The following is a 14,932-nucleotide window of genomic DNA, read 5'->3' as shown; positions in this document are numbered from 1 at the left end:
ATAATGGTGCCTTTTCGAGTATACAGATTTGTTACAAATTTTAAAAATATAAAAATATATATATTTAAAAGCTTATTAATGCTAGGTAATATATGAATTCGTAGTAAGAATATAAATTTGAAAGTTAATTGCACTTAGGCAGAAGGGTCAAATTGGTCATGTATTAACATTGATTGTTCATCTAACCTAATGAATTAAAATATGGTGGATTAATCACATCTATTCATCTAGATTGATTAACACTTAAAAAATAAGAGAAAATCGCAATGACATTTTCGTTATTATTATAGTGTATATATTGAGAAACATTTGATAGTGTATCTATAAATAACTAATAGGGCACATACTTAAGTGCACTATTATAGATCCTGAGTGAATTGTCATTTATCCGTAAATGCACCATCAAGCGATTCATATAAACGTTAAAAACCATGATTTACATCCTCTCAAATGCTCTGTCGGGTCGAAGTGTGGGGGCCCTTAGGGTTGAGGTTCAGCCTTTGGAAGAATATAAACGTTAAAAATTACTACAATTATAGTAACGTGTAAAACTTCAAAATTTGTTAGTAATAGCTTTTTTTTAGGACATATAAGTTGACTTGTATACTGACTTGATCGGAGACCTAGCTAATACTTCTATGTGGAAATTTTCAGCCTTCTTCTTTAATGCTTTTTATTTCCTGCGGTGGGGCAATGGAAAGCAACAAGTATTTAACAAGCTCCGTCATATCAGTTCATGCTATTTGTGGCTTTTCTGCGAGTATATGATAATTTGGACCAAATGGAGTTTAAAAATGTCTAAAATGCTCTTATTTTCCTCAAACTTTTTTTTTTTTTCCACATAAGCGCATTCTAGAGATTTTCAATTGAATTTAATTGGTTAAGTCTAAAAATGGAGAGGGAATCAAATTAAATGTCATGAGATTGACAAAAGTAAAAATGTTACTACAATCGAGAAAACTCTATCCAAAAATGAAATTAATATGATATTTTTCCAAGCATTCATATTCAGTCAAGAAATGTTAAGGAAGATCAAGAAGAGCAACATTTAATATGAATGCGCTTATGTGGAAAAAAATTTGTGGCAAATAAAAGCATTTCAGACATTTTAAAACTTCATTTGGTCCAAATTATCATATATAGTACTCAAAGAAAAGCCACAAATAGCAATTCTATGAATTGATATCATAGGGTGTATAATTAAATCAATAAATTTAAATCAGTTATCCTCGATTATAGTTCATACAATAATAAAATAGAAAATAATATAATGTAACAATAAACATGTTAAAAATTGAACATTATGAGATAATTTTAAAAGTATAATGCAATAAAGTAATAAAAATTTTAAGAAAAAAAATGTGAAAGTGACTAAACTTATAACTTTTGTGTATTTAGATCGATAAATTTAAAAACTATTCAATTTAACCATTAAACAAGAAAATATGTGCAAATGAGAATATTTTTGTGATTATTTTTAGTGTAATTTGAATATAAAACAAATGAATATTTTCTCCCAAATAATACGGAAAGGTGAAAGAGAAACTTTTAGTACATACCATATAATCAATGTAACATAATTCTTTCTCGAGAGAAAAAAAAAAAAAAAAAAAAAAAAAAAAGGAAGACCCCAATTACATATATTTTGCTCGTTTAATGGTTCAATTGCACTGGTTTTAAAGTTAGTGATCCAAATTTACAAAAGGGAAAATAGTACCTTTTCCCCCTGAAATATTGACTCAATTACATTGTAGTATCTGTTCAAACATACTTTCTCAATCTAAATCTAATCTAATGAAGCACAACGAGTCATCAACAACTCCTCTACTGAGGCTCGATCTCATGACCTCTCACATGGAAGAAGTCACTACATGCCATCTGAGCACAAGGTGCTTGGCAAAACAAATTATGACTACAATTTAGTTCAAACCAAACAGACACTATAGCAACCAAACCGAAATATTTCAATTACAATTCAGAATCGAAACCCGATATTTAAAGTTTATTAAAATCGCGAACCGAAACGGCCGGTTCATGTTCCGAACTGAAAAAAATAAAATACATTTATTGTTGAATTTAGACTATTTAAAATAAAAAATAAAAATTTAAAATAAAGATGGTTCAAAATCGCGAACTGGATCCGGAACCACCAGTTCACGGTTCAAGATCCAGTTTTTTTTTTTTAATTCATAATTTTAATAAACTGAAATCCAAATATTGGGTTCTGGATCTGAATCGAATCGAATCGTGGTTCAGTTCAGTTCAGCCCAGTTCAGTTTGAATCGAATCGAATCGTGGTCATCCCTCCGTATACTCAATAATTTGTTAGAGAAGAAAAACAAATAAAATGTTTACTTTAAGCGTAGAAATGCCAATTTAATATATCAGGGGGGAAACAACCACTTTTAGAATAATTGAGGGGGCTAATGTGCTTACATGAATAATTCAAGGAAAAAAAGTACTATAAGTATATATAACTCAATGGAAAAAAGTGTTATTTTCTCTTTACAAAAATAATAAATTTAATGACTTATTTGACACTTTTTTCAACTATTAATTAAAATGGGAACGAAAGACTAAAACTATCCATTTTTCCACAACGAAAATATGAAATACTAAAAAATTAGATAACGACCAAGACTTTGTTTCTATGGACTGCCAACTAGCCTTAAATGCTCCAATTATGGACTATCTGAGAACTAGTTCCGATCGAGATTAATAGGGGTGTGCAAACTTCGGATAATTTTCGGTTAACCGACCGAACCGATAAAGTTCGGTTAACCGTTTTCGAATCGAACTTTTTCGGTTCGGTTAATGGTTAAAGGAATTTTAAAACTTCGGTTAACGGTTAATTCGGTTCGAACGGTCGGTTAACTGAATTAACCGAACGGTTAACCGAAGTTTTTAATATATATATAAATAATAATATAAATATAAATACTAATTTGAAATTATGGATGTTTGGAGTTTATAATTAATGTTTTTGTATATTTAGTTATGAATTTATTATGATATGTATTTTATTTTAATTGAATTTATTATTTTATGTGTTATTTTTAGAATTTTAAATTTTAACTTTAAAAAGTTCAGTTAATCGGTTAACCGACCGATTAACCGAAAAAAATTTCGGTTCGGTTAATTCGGTAGAGCAAACTTTGGTTCGGTTAACGGTTAAAAGAAAAAAAACATCGATTAATTCGATTCGGTTAAAACGGTTCAATTAACCGAACGGTTAACCGATTGAACACCCTTAGAGATTAAGGACTAAAAAAATAATAAAGTGATATGACCCAAAATAGTATTATATCGAATAAGCTTAATTGTGACGAAGAAAAGTATTATTTGCTAGACCTTGCGACAAAGCAACATAATGTGATTAGTTCTGATTACAAATTGCATGCGATAAAATTAAAATATATTATGACAAAAATATAATTATCGGTGGTAATAATTAATTGTGGCAAGCAATCATGCACAACTGAACAATTGCGATTTGACTTGATACAACGATCACATTTTGTCACAAAGTATGTCTCAATTTCCCTTTTGCGTCAAAACTATGATTTATTGAGACGAAATTTGTCTGACATTAATCATTATAGCCATGTTTTTTAGTAGTGCACGTACAAGCTCTAATTATTCACATTTTGGACATGTGAAGACTCCCAAAACTAACTATGAAACTACACTATGAGTATTAAATAACAACATTGCATATATTGTTTGATCATAACATTTACAGTACAAGAATGTAATATTCTAATTAAAGGGTCTAACAAAGACAAATTCCTAATAATATTCTTAACTTAAAATGAATTTACATTAATCAAACTTTCAAATTAGGACTTTCCGTTTAGGCGTATCATAAAGCAAGTATAAAGTTTGTAAGGAGAAACTATTGTTTCCTTGAAGTGAATAGTGAAGAATCAAGAATGTACTAATAGTTATAAGTCTATCCAAGACTGCTGTATATAGGTTTCACATTTTCTTTTCTTGCCCTACTTCAATTTTTAATTTTTTACAACTTTCTACATTTAATTTGGTTTCATGACTATGAGACTATTTTCACATTTGACCTCACGACTTTTAAATCATTGTCACATTTGGTCTATCTAACCTAATTTTCAGTTACCAGTGACTTATTTGAAAAGATAAATTGTCATTTTTCATCTTTTTTCTTAATATATTATTCTCAGAGAGGAGATCGGAAATTAAGTCAGAGGATAAAATTAAATGTAGTAAGGATTTAAAAGTCAAAACACAAGTTTGAGGCAAGTTTGTTATGATAACTGTAACTAATTAAACTAACAAAATAGTTACGCCAAATAGCTAGTAGCTCAATAGCACCTCTGTAACTATCTCAAATGGGAGGTCACGGGTTAGGTTGAGAAAATATGTATGGATAGATATTACATTGTAATAGAGTCAATAGTACTAAAAAAAAACTAACAATAATTACAATTAATTAAAAGAAATTCCTTAACATTTGTATATATAATTAAATGAAGAATATCAAATGTTTATTCTTAGCATTATAATAAGGCATTAATACCTCCACAACAGCCACATTACGTGAGCTCCAGATACGATCAATACCGAAAGAAATCATGCAAATGAGAGGCTCATTACCTGCCCTATATATATACGGAGTAGTTTAGAGAGATTTAAAAAAAAAAAAAAACAATTGATTATAATGGCATCAAATATTTTAAATTTAAACATAAAATTATAAAAGTAAAATATCACTATAATTATTGTAACGTGTAAGAATTCAAAATTAGTGAGATAGCTTTTTTTTTTTTTTTTTTTTTTTTTTTTTTTTGAGGACATCTAAATTGACTTGTATACTGACTTGATAGGAGACCTAAGACTTCTATGTGGAAATTTTCAGCCTTCTTCTTTAATGCTTTTTATAATTTTCTGCTGGAGTAGTGGGGTAATTGAAAGCAACAAGTATTTAACACACTCCGTCATATCATCAGTTAACGTTATTTGTTATTTTTTTTTATTTTTTTTTATTATTTTTTTTTTGCCGCATAGACAGCTCAGTTGGTCACATAGGTAAAGTCTGAGAACAATATAATGACCCAGGATCGAGTCTCATCAACGGCAGTGTGGGAGCAACCTCTCAAAGTGAGGGGCTCCTATGCTACAGTTGAGTTACAATGATTTATATCCTCCTAAATGCTTGCCGGGACATGCAGAGCCTTGGGATTGGGGATTCAACCTTGGGAACAATACTTTTATAATTTTTACATTATTATATGTTTTTGTTTGATTTTTTGAATTGTAAGGTTATTGGAAGTAATGCGAGATTTTTTTCAAAATGTAAAATTAGTAATATGATAATTTGGACCAAATGCAATCTTAAAAATGTCTGAAATTCTCTTATTTTAATTCCTTAAACATTTTTTTTTTAGAAAATTTCAATTTTAGTCCACTGCCTATTGGAGATGTGTTAATTGCAGCACTTGACTTTCAAAAATATTAATTTAGTACCTTGACTATGCAATTCTTATCAATTTTGGTCACGCCGATCAAATTACCGGCCAAATGTGACCGGAAAATTTTAAATCAACAATTAGTCTTAAATGAAAGGGACAAAAACGTCATTTCATGTCACTTTCTTCTTCTCCAATTCCTTGCACCTTTGCTGGAATTGCAGCGCCATCATTTCTTTTTCTTCATTGGACCAGAGTAGATTTAAGGAAAAAAAACACTCATCTTACTAGCATTCAAAAATGTGTGTGCAATGTTTAGAAACATGGTTTATTTATATGGTCCCAGGACTGAAAACTTAAAGGGTAAAATATGAATCAACAAGCAAACCAAACTTTCTGATATATATTTATACAGCATAACTTCTTCAAAGCCAAATCCAACTTCATAAGAGAACCCATCACAGAATCTGGGTTGGAAGGGCTTTGGAAACGCCTCCTGCAAGAAGACTTGCCGCTGCTGATATGGAACCCGTACGGCGGCATGATAGCGAAGATCCTAGAAACCGAAACTCCATTCCCGCACAGAAAAGGTGTCATCTTCAAGATCCAATTACATGGCGCCTTACGGCGTCCATGTTTCCCAAACAAGCGTATGGTTAATTTATAAATATGGTCCAGGAAAGAAAACCAAACTGTGTGATATATATACAGCATCTGTAACAAATAAAAGTGGTCCAAGAAAGAAGAAGAAATGACGATGTGGCGCGGCGCTGCAATTCCGAAAATGGTGCAAGGAAGAAGTCATCGTCCGGGAGGAATATGTTAGACTAAAATATCACATGCATAATCTTATATGTGATAATAGGATCGTACTAACCTCCAGCCATAGTTCTTCTTACGGTTGAGCGATCCGGACTGCTGCAGAGATGATAAGTGCTTTGTCTCTCACTTTACTCAGCTCTCTCTAGATGGTGTATGAGGTATGTAATGTGAGCAGTGAGAGGACTAGTGACCTTATATAACCACTGGCCATCATTGTGGTTGATTGTCTTTAGGTCTCCTAAACCCTAACTAGACTCCTAATCATAATGGTAGTCTAGTTGTTAGGTTATTAGTGTTGCACCACATATCAAATACTGAATATTATCATAACTTATCCTAATGTTATAATAATAGTAACGGATAAACGTTACATTCTCCCACTTGGTGCAAGCACTACCACTCAATAACAGAAAAACACCAACCATAATGATATGTTCTCATTAGCACGAGTAGTATCCATTATGATCAAATGCAAACTGTCATTGAGCACTTAATTAGGAAACAAAACCCAACGAAATAAACCCTATGTTTATTCCAAGTCCCTGAAGTACATTTTCTCATCAATATAAAGTAAATGAAGGTGTACACACTTAATTGAGAAAATGTCTGAATGCTAAAGAATTTTATTAAAACTGAATGTATATATACAAATTACAAATTGGGCGAAAGTCCCATTTTCTGAATCAGATCCTTGAACTTAAATGGTGGCATGCCTTTAGTCAAGGGATCTGCTAACATCAACTCAGTATGAATGTGTTCAATGAATACAACTTTATTTTTGACACGCTCCCTAATTGCTAAGAACTTGATGTCGATGTGCTTAGTTCGACTTCCACTTTTGTCGTTCTTAGCTAGGAAGACTGCAGCTGAGTTGTCACAGTAGACTTTCAATGGCTTAGATATAGAATCCATAATTCTAAGCCCAGAGATAAAATTCTTTAGCCAAACACCCTGTGAAGTAGCCTCGAAACAGGAAACGAACTCGGCTTCCATGGTAGAAGTAGCTATTAAGGACTGTTTAACACTTCTCCATGAGATAGCCCCACCGGCCATAATGAAGACGCACCCTGAAGTTGATTTTCGAGAATCAACACAGCCAGCAAAGTCCGCGTCTGAATAACCGACAAGATCTAAATTGTCCGTCTGCCTAAACCCAAGCTTGTAACCTTTGGTTCCTTTGAGATACCTTAGAACCTTCTTTACAGCTCTCCAATGGTCCAACCCCGGATTGTGTTGGTAACGCCCTAGCATTCCAACCGCAAAAGCAATATCCGGCCTCGTACAGACTTGGATATATCCAAGACATCCAACTGCTGCAGCATAAGGGATGTTCTCCATGGATTCCTTCTCCAAATCATTTTTCGGACATTGGTCCAAACTGAATCTATCCCCCTTAGATATGGGAGCAGCGTTCGGTGAACAATTTTGCATATGAAATCTCTCTAAAACTTTGTTTATATAGGTTTCTTGAGATAAACCCAGTATACCCCGGGACCTATCTCTCTGAATTTTAATGCCAATAACATAAGAGGCATCACCCATATCCTTCATATCAAAGTTTTTAGAAAGAAATTGTTTCACATCACGAAGCATCCCCTTATCATTGGTGGCAAGTAAGATGTCATCCACATATAAAACAAGAAAGCAAATTTTACTCCCACTCACCTTCTGGTATATACAGTTATCCGAGGGATTTTCAACAAAACCAAATGAAGAAATTACCCCATCGAACTTGATGTACCATTGACGGGAGGCTTGTTTTAAACCGTATATGGATTTCTTAAGCTTACATACTAAATGCTCACCACCCCTAGAAGAGAAACCTTCAGGTTGTTTCATATAAACCTCCTCTTCTAGATCACCATTTAGGAAAGCGGTTTTCACATCCATTTGTTGCAACTCAAGATTAAAATGTGCAACTAATGCCAGAATGACACGAAGTGAATCTTTCTTTGATACAGGAGAAAAAGTCTCCTTGTAATCGATTCCTTCTTTTTGAGTAAATCCCTTGGCAACAAGCCGGGCCTTGTATCTCTCAATGTTGCCTAATGAGTTTCTTTTAGTCTTAAAACCCCATTTACAGCCAATGGCCTTGGCCCCATTAGGCAACTCAACAAGATCCCAAACTCCATTGTCCTTCATGGAATTCATCTCATCTTTCATGGCTTCTAACCATAAGTCAGATTGTGCACAATTTGTGGCTTGAGAGAATGTTTCAGGATCATCTTCAGCCCCTATGTCAGATTCTTGTAGATACGAAACATAATAACTAGGAACTGCTGATCGCCTTACCCGAGTAGACCGTCTTAAGGTTGGACCCTCATCACCTTGTACAGGCTGCGGGGCAACTACCTCTTCAGGAACTGGTGGCAGTTCTTGAATCGGTTCAGTCTGCATCGGCTCAGAATCTTGCTGTATATCCTGAGTTCGTTCAACCATTGGTTCGAAATCTAGTTCAGGCGGTTGCTGCAAGTCCTGAACTGGTTCTTCCAAAGGCTGATCCTCAACAGTTTGTGGAATCTCAACGGTAGGTGGTATATCTGCAGGCATAACTAAAGGAACACTGCGGATAAGTACAACCCCACCAGATGACATAGAAGGTTGAGAGTCAATATGATCGAAGGAAGGAACTAAGTCCTTAAACCGATCACTCCCACTAATCAAGTCATCTTCAAGAAATTTAGCATTCCTTGATTCCACTATCCTAGTAGTATGAGATGGACAATAGAACCTATAACCCTTAGAAGATTGTGCATATCCAATAAAGAAAGCACTAATCGTCCTTGGATCAAGTTTCTTCTCGTGTGGGTTATATATCCTCACCTCAGACGGACATCCCCAAACACGCATATGTTGCAAACTCGGTTTCCAACCTTTGAATAACTCAAACGGTGTCTTAGGGACAGCCTTGGTTGGAACACGGTTTAATATATACGTTGTCGTCTTAAGCGCTTCATCCCACAACGACTTAGGAAGCTTAGAGTTGCTAAGCATACTCCGCACCATATCCAGAAGGGTCCGGTTTCTTCTTTCAGCTACACCATTTTGGTCCGGAGAACCAGGCATGGTGTATTGGGCAACAATCCCATGCTCTTGAAGAAACTTAGCAAAGGGACCAGGTGCTTGTCCATTCTCAGTATATCTACCATAGTATTCACCACCCCTATCAGACCTAACTATGTGTATTTTCCTGTTACATTGGTTTTCAACTTCAGCTTTAAATGATTTAAAGGCATCCAATGCTTCATGTTTATGATGAAGTAAATACACATAGGAAAATCTTGAGAAGTCATCAATAAAGGTGATGAAATATTTCTGACCAGGTATTGTCATATCAGGACAACATATGTCAGTATGAATAATTTCCAACAACGTTGAACTTCTATTGGCACCTTTCTTTGACTTGTTTGTCTGCTTACCCTTAATGCAGTCAACGCAAGTCTCAAAGTCAGTATAGTCTAAAGTAGAAAGTACTCCATCCTTTACCAACCTTTCAATACGCTCAAGGGAGATATGACCTAATCTCTGATGCCACAACATTGAGGAATTGTCGTTAATACTACACCGTTTGGTGCCGTTTTGAACATGTAAAGAATTGTAAACTGAATCATTCTTTAATTTAAGACGGAAAAGACCATTAGACAATGTACCAGTACCAACACAAGTGGAATAACGAAATAACTTGATATTATTGGTATTAAACTCAAAAGAATATCCGAAGGGTACAAGTCTAGATACTGAAACTAAGTTCCTAGAAAAACTAGGAACATAAAAAGTCTTTTCTAATGTCAATACAAAGCCATTGTCCAAAACTAAATTGCAAACTCCGACAGCTTCTACTGGTGACGCAATCTTGTTTCCAGAGAAGATGCTACACTCAGTTCCCTTTGGCTGTCTCAGTTTTGTCATATCCTGCAAAGAGTTTGCAATGTGGATTGTTGAACCAGAGTCAACCCACTAGGAATTAGTATTAACTTCTGACATGTTAGATTCGAAACAAACGAAAGAAGATGAAATGTTACCTTTTTGGGACATCCATTTCTGAAACTTGATACAATCTTTCTTCATGTGTCCCTTCTTTTTGCAAAAGAAACACTTTTGTATCTTCTTAATGTCTGCTTTCGGGGTTAGTTTCCCCTTAGCAGCTATGGTAAGTCCCTTAGGCTTTCCAGACATTCTTTTAGGCCTTGTTGTGGCCATAAAAGCACTTTCCCCAAGCTCAGTTACAAGTCGCGTTTCCTCTTGAGTACACATGGTAATCAATTGATTGATAGACCATTCATCCTTATGTGTATTATAGGCAATTTTAAACGCGCTATATTCCTGAGATAGGGTATTTAGTGCAAAGTGCACCACAAAGGCATCTGGAAGAATAATTTTCAACTTCTTCAATTGTGCCGCAATGTCCCTGAGTTCCATGATGTGTTTCCGCGTTCCCTTGACAGTGGAAAGACGCATATTGATAAACTTCATTATCAGGGTACTTGCCAGAGATTTATTCGCGTCAACAAATTGCTCATCGATGGCTTTGATTAATGGCTCAATGTTCTCAATATCATCGACGGGACCACGAATCTCTCTGGCAATTTTAGACTTAATGAGGAATACGCCTAAGCGATTGGCTGTTGCCCATCGCTCGTATAGCGTTTTTTGTTCCTCAGTGCTTTTCGCAGTAAGCTCAGCAGGCTTCTTATTGCGAAGAGCATAATCAAACCCCAATATTCCTAAATTCAATAAAACAGCGTCTTTCCACTCTTTGTGATTGTCATAATTGAGGATAGGAATATCAATTGTTATTGATTGAGTGATTGGAAGAGTGACTGTAAAAGAAAAATTGAAAGCTTGGTTAGAATATTTTCGAGGCACAAAATTAGAGAGAGATACTGAAGTACACAATATTACCAATGTAAAATTATGCAAAAGATAAATTCGGATGCCATAAAAATTGCCTGTGGGCTAAATTTTTACGCATAATGAATTTACCAAAACTGAATGGTGGAAACGAAATAGGGGCGATTTTAATTTTTCCACCCTTAATGACAAAACTACCAAAACTATATGCCGATACATAATCCCTGTGGGCAAATTATGATCATAGTATGGTATTTCATCCTAATTCACCCTACAAATATAACAAAATTGCCTGTGGGCTAAATTTTGCCATATCACGCAGAGTGAATTACAATATTCTTGCATTAGCTTTATGTGAGTAAAACTTAATATGTAATTTTGGAAAAATTAAAGATGCTGTGGCTACTCTTTAATTAGCCAAAGAACATAATCACATTAGCAAGAAAACCTAATAATCAAACAGATTAAACCAAAATATGATAGACAATCCTTAGGTATACTCCCAGGAAAGTTGGTCGAGACGAAGCTCGGTTAAATACCAACTCCTTAGACAGAGTAGCGTCGCAAGGGGACTAGTAGCAACAAGGCTTTTAAGCCAGGGCCGTAGAACTAGTATTCCTCCCCAAGAAACTTCCCTAATTCATGTGTTCTCATTTTTGAAGTAAAATCGTTTGAGAGATCTAAAGAGTAGTTTCACCTATGGATAAGGCTTTGAATAGGGTAAACTACGAATTGTTTATGTACTTAATGTGCTTTAGGAACTTTATAAAACACGAGTGGAGTAATAACTGAAGGTTGAGTAATAATATGCATAATCTAACCTGAAAGGCACTAATTCACCTAAAAGGCACTAATTCAGGCATAGCATATAATTCAGACCTAAAAGGCTCTAAATTTTTCTTAATGAACATGCTTTTCTATAGGCATATAATTATAACAATCAAATAATTATTGCAATAAAGACATAAATAGCATGCTCAGATTATGCATATTACTCACAAAATACTCCACAATTAAATTGTAACACTTAATACAATTTAAACTGAAAAACATTATTAAATTAAAATTCAACTGAAAAATTAAAAACTGAATAATTATTCAAAGTTGAATAATAATTTAATAATGGACTTAATAAAAAAAAAATTCAATTGGATAATTTAATTAGAAGAAGTCCAAATATGATGAAGATGTTAATCTGAATGAATTGATGTAGTCCAAATATCAATTCAGATTTGACCCAAAACCATAACAGGCCCAGATTAAAAAAATATATATAATTTTCTTTTTTTTTTCTTAATGAGCCCAGGTCTAGCCCAAATTGGGCCAGACCTGGCCCATTAACATAACAACATCATCTTCTTCAATTTTCTACCGTAAGCAGCGCCAACAGAAAAAATGGATGTCGGCATGAGAAAAAATGGCGAAGTAGTAGGCCAAAATAATTATCCAATAATAATTTTTTTTTTAATTAATTCTTAATGCGGAAAATTATTTTCAGCAGTCCAGAAAATTTAATTGCATACTCAAGAATATTTACACATGTATCTCAATTATATAACAAAATATATAAATGTGCAAATATTTAAGCAATTAAAAAAAAACTAGGCAGAGATTATTTATGGCGACTGATACCAACTGTTAGACTAAAATATCACATGCATAATCTTATATGTGATAATAGGATCGTACTAACCTCCAGCCATAGTTCTTCTTACGGTTGAGCGATCCGGACTGCTGCAGAGATGATAAGTGCTTTGTCTCTCACTTTACTCAGCTCTCTCTAGATGGTGTATGAGGTATGTAATGTGAGCAGTGAGAGGACTAGTGACCTTATATAACCACTGGCCATCATTGTGGTTGATTGTCTTTAGGTCTCCTAAACCCTAACTAGACTCCTAATCATAATGGTAGTCTAGTTGTTAGGTTATTAGTGTTGCACCACATATCAAATACTGAATATTATCATAACTTATCCTAATGTTATAATAATAGTAACGGATAAACGTTACAGAATACTGATCGGCTGGCGATGCAATTCCGGCCAGCAGGTGCAAGGAATTGAAGAAGAAGGAGGTGACATGAAATGACGATTTTGCCCTTTCCATTTAAGATTAATTATTGATTTAAAATTTTCCGGTCACATTTGGCCGGTAATTTGGCCGGTGTGACCAAAATTGATAAAAATTGCATAGTTAAGGTACTAAATTAATATTTTTGAAAGTCAAGTGTTGCAATTAACACAACTCCAATAGTCAGTGGACCAAAATTGAAATTTTCTCTTTTTCTTTTCATACAAGGTCATTATGGACATTTTCATTTGAATTAAATTGGTGAGTCTGAAAATGTTGTGGGAATCAATTTTTTTTTTTTGAAACAGAAAGAAAATTCATTAAATTAATCTCGAAATACAATCAGGAGGGTGAATAATCCACACCCCAAGGACAGAAGAGGAACCGGCAGCCTGCGCGAGCGCATGGGCCACATGATTCGCTGGCCTTTTTACGTAGTGAACCAAAATGTTCCCAACGTTTCTTACAATGTCACGACATTGTTTGATAACCAAACCTACATAGGACAAATCTTGACTGACCGAATTAAAATTGTTACAAAAATTTAAGCAGTCGGTCTCTAAAATGTAATTCGCTGAAGATCTGGACTTGATCCATGTTAAAGCTTCTTTGATTGCCAAAGCTTCCGCACAGTATGGTTCATGAACACCTTGAAGTCTTCCGCTTCGGGCAGCCACAAAATGTCCCAAGTGATCCCGGATTATTGCTCCATAAAAAATTCCGCTATCAGACACGGCCGCATCTATGTTGCATTTCAGGGATCCGGCCGGTGGTGGCGTCCATGTCGACGGTATAGTAACTATCCGGAGGCGGCCATTGTTCGCTGGTGACAAGATTTCTATCCAGGTTGCAGCAAACTCAGCTACCTGTCGCTTAAGCCCTTCCACGGTCCAAGCCTTATCATGCCAAATTATATTATTTCTTGTATTCCAGATCACCCAAGTCCGCGCCGCTAAATTCACCAAAGATGACTGGGACAGTGTTGTTAACGCAGTATTAATATAACCTGCAAACGTCGATCCTTGGAGGATGTTGTCCGTCCCCCATAGATGCCTCACGGCTAAACACTCGAGGAATAAATGCTCGATTGTTTCGACATCGGATGTACATAGAGGGCAGCCGCCTCCTATCCAAATTCCTTTCATCTTCAGACTCTCACGAACTGGCAGAATTCCCCAGACGCCGCGCCATAACAGGTTGATAACTTTCGGTGGGACTGGAATATTCCAGAGTTTCCTCCAATCAGTGAATTCGTGGGATGAATTTTGAGTCAGTGTCGCAGCTGTCAAAGCCTGGTAACCTTGTTTAACCGAGTATAGGCCTCTCATATCGTTCGCCCAACACCAAGAATCAGGGTAATGTATGGATATTGGAGTTTTAATAATTCTCTCCACGTCCTGCAACGAAAGTATATCTCTGAGGACCTCTAGATCCCAATCACCTTTTTCGGTCATAAGTTGGCTTACCTTGGTATACCGCAAAGGTTCAGCGCAAGGCGTAGATAGAGGAACGTTGCAAGCATCAGCTACCCAATTATGGCCCCACACTAGTGTGTCATTGCCATCCCCAATCCGTCAAATGAGTCCCTGGTGTAACAGTTCCCGGCCTGCTAGAATGCTCCTCCAAAGGTAGCTCAGATTATTGCCACTATTTGCCTCAAGAAAATCGGTGTTAGGGAAATACCTCGCTTTTAGGAGCCGGCTTACTAATGAGTTTGGCCGAGTAATAATTCACCACTCTTGCTTAGCC

The 14,932-nt window shown here is 35.2% G+C and overlaps 1 protein-coding gene across 1 annotated transcript; it reads right to left on the bottom strand.

Moving 5' to 3' along the window:
* Window positions 1–10,140: 10,140 nt before the first annotated feature.
* LOC109176608 lies at window positions 10,141–14,637 on the bottom strand. Its single transcript, XM_019326062.1, has 3 exons — window positions 13,705–14,637; window positions 10,286–11,015; window positions 10,141–10,175 (listed from the first exon to the last, which is right to left on the bottom strand). Exons 1-3 carry the CDS (start codon window positions 14,635–14,637, stop codon window positions 10,141–10,143), a joined length of 1,698 nt encoding a protein of 565 aa, XP_019181607.1.
* Between the last annotated feature and the right edge of the window lie 295 nt (window positions 14,638–14,932).

This window comes from Ipomoea nil, unplaced genomic scaffold (genome assembly GCF_001879475.1).
Source record: "Ipomoea nil cultivar Tokyo-kokei standard unplaced genomic scaffold, Asagao_1.1 scaffold0715, whole genome shotgun sequence".
Classification (NCBI taxonomy): Eukaryota; Viridiplantae; Streptophyta; class Magnoliopsida; order Solanales; family Convolvulaceae; genus Ipomoea; species Ipomoea nil.
The sequence above is the reverse complement of the archived record's forward strand: the minus strand, read 5'-3'. Positions and strand labels throughout refer to the sequence as shown.

Bases quoted from the DNA above. Each gene is read 5' to 3' on its own strand.
- LOC109176608 (XM_019326062.1), bottom strand. From the start codon at position 14,637: ATGACCGAAAAAGGTGATTGGGATCTAGAGGTCCTCAGAGATATACTT. The intron at 11,016-13,704 runs GTCAGTCAAGAT...AATCACAAAGAG, and splicing joins TTTGTAACAATTTTAATTCG to TGGAAAGACGCTGTTTTATT. The intron at 10,176-10,285 runs GTAACATTTCAT...AACTCTTTGCAG, and splicing joins GAAATGGATGTCCCAAAAAG to GATATGACAAAACTGAGACA.